Source organism: Gekko japonicus, unplaced genomic scaffold (assembly GCF_001447785.1).
Source record: "Gekko japonicus isolate JY-2015 unplaced genomic scaffold, Gekko_japonicus_V1.1 scaffold5669, whole genome shotgun sequence".
In the NCBI taxonomy this organism is placed as follows: domain Eukaryota; kingdom Metazoa; phylum Chordata; class Lepidosauria; order Squamata; family Gekkonidae; genus Gekko; species Gekko japonicus.
In genome coordinates, this window is record NW_015165421.1 from 9,745 (window position 1) to 11,650 (window position 1,906).

Here is a 1,906-nt window from a genome sequence, read left to right on the forward strand (position 1 = left end):
GTATTTCTTATAGAACTGAAGTGTCTAACGTGGCTTTTGAACTGCATCTAGTCCTTTTAGAGGCATTTTCAGTGCCAGACCCCCAACATGGGATCTTCCTCTGCTGGTAATTAAGCAGATTTACCAATGAGATGTTGCCAGGAAAAACCGTATTCTCCCGGCAAGGCAGGATATAAATTGAAACAAACAAATAAATAAATACCTCCATTGCTTACTGCAGCAAAAATGAGCGATTGGGTTATGTAATAAGAATGTAATTTTAATTGCAACATTTCTGTTCGTGCTTGTAGATACGTACCAAAAACTTTGTTGTTGTATGCTGATTGTTGGTGATATTTCCAGGCTTGGGCTCTGTTTAAAGGAAAGTTCAGAGAGGGCATCGAAAAGCCGGATCCGCCAACTTGGAAGACGAGACTGCGCTGTGCGTTAAACAAGAGCAATGACTTTGAAGAACTGGTTGAAAGAAGCCAGCTGGATATCTCTGATCCGTATAAAGTGTACAGAATAGTACCGGAAGGAGCGAAAAAAGGTGGGGCGGCAAGGTGGGGGCGGCTTTGTATGATTCATTGGGATAGTCTTGGGACTGAGAACAAATTGGGAAAACTGTTCTCGCATTGTTTCAGGCAGCTGAGTTTGGTGTTATAAAAATCCAATAAGCACTTCTATAGGGTTGAAATGACACTTGAGAAATGTAATGGCAAAGCTCAGATTTCATAGTCAAACTTTACAATTTGACATGGTTAAGACGCTGAACTGCAGGCTGTCGAAGGTTGGTAGTTCAGCAGTTCGAGACCCGAGTGCCGCATGATGGAGTGAGCTCCCGTCTCTAGTTCCAGCTCCTGCCAACCTAGCAGTTCGAAAGCAAGAAATTGCACGTAGATAAATAGGGACCACTTCGGTGGGAAGGTAACAGCGTTCCGTGCGCCTCGGTGTTTAGTCATGCCGGCCACATGACCACGGAAACGTCTTCGGACAGCGCTGGCTCTTCGGCTTTGAAACGGAGATGAGCACCGCAACCCTAGAGTCGGACTCGACTGGCTTTCGAGCAAGGGAACCTTTACCTTCACCTTGTACGTTTTTAAATATGTATCCGGCCTCGTGTATTTTGTATATTTATCTGGTCGCAGATAATTTCCAAACAGCAACGTTCTAATATCACACCCCTTCTGTAAAAATTATATGGACGGGTTCAGCGGCTGTGAAATAGCCCAGAGCATCTTATAACAGGAAGTAAACGGTTAAGTAATTTCTCCCCAAGAGTCCTTAAGATAATACACAAGTCACTCTTTTTTTTTTCATTTTCATGTACCGCAGGATGAAACAAGCACAGCCTGGAGGATCCGCAGATGGTCATGAATAATCCTTACCCTGTGAACTCAGCCTCATACCCTGCACTACAGTCTCCGGTACAGATCGTTATTTTAGCATTTTTCTTCCTGTTATAAAATGGTGGTGAAACGAACCCTTGAAAGACCTTTCTCCTTCAGCCACACTTTGAGGCATCATGTTTTCTCGCAGGGCTCTTTTTGTAGAAAAAGCCCAGCGGGGGCTCATTAGCATAATAGGCCACACCCAACAGCAGGAACTCATTAGCATATTAGTCCACACCCCTGACAGCACAGCTCATTACCACATTAGGCCGCACCCCCACGTCGCCAGAGGCCGCCCCCCCACGTCGCCAGAAGTGTGGTCATCCAGCCACACCCACCTCTTGCTTCTTATTTTGTTTACTTTGTCAAAACCCAGGGCCTTTTTTTGTAGCAGGGACTCCTTTGCATGTTAGGCCACACACCCCTAATGTAGCCAATCCTATTGAGTTTCTGCTGTTGGGTGTGGCCTGTTATGCTAATGAGTTCCTGCTGGGCGTGGTCAACTTGGGAGCCAGCCGGAACTCAGTTCCTGTGCA

At 45.8% G+C, this 1,906-nt stretch overlaps 1 protein-coding gene across 1 annotated transcript in view; it reads left to right on the forward strand.

Moving 5' to 3' along the window:
- Positions 1–342: 342 nt before the first annotated feature.
- Positions 343–1,906, forward strand: part of LOC107109967 (interferon regulatory factor 4-like) — a gene marked incomplete at its 5' end in the record, with an annotated part of 23,647 nt that continues 22,083 nt past the window's right edge. Inside the window, 2 exon segments of the mRNA XM_015410678.1 lie at positions 343–529; positions 1,315–1,406. Of these exon segments, the coding sequence (XP_015266164.1) occupies positions 343–529; positions 1,315–1,406 (279 nt within the window).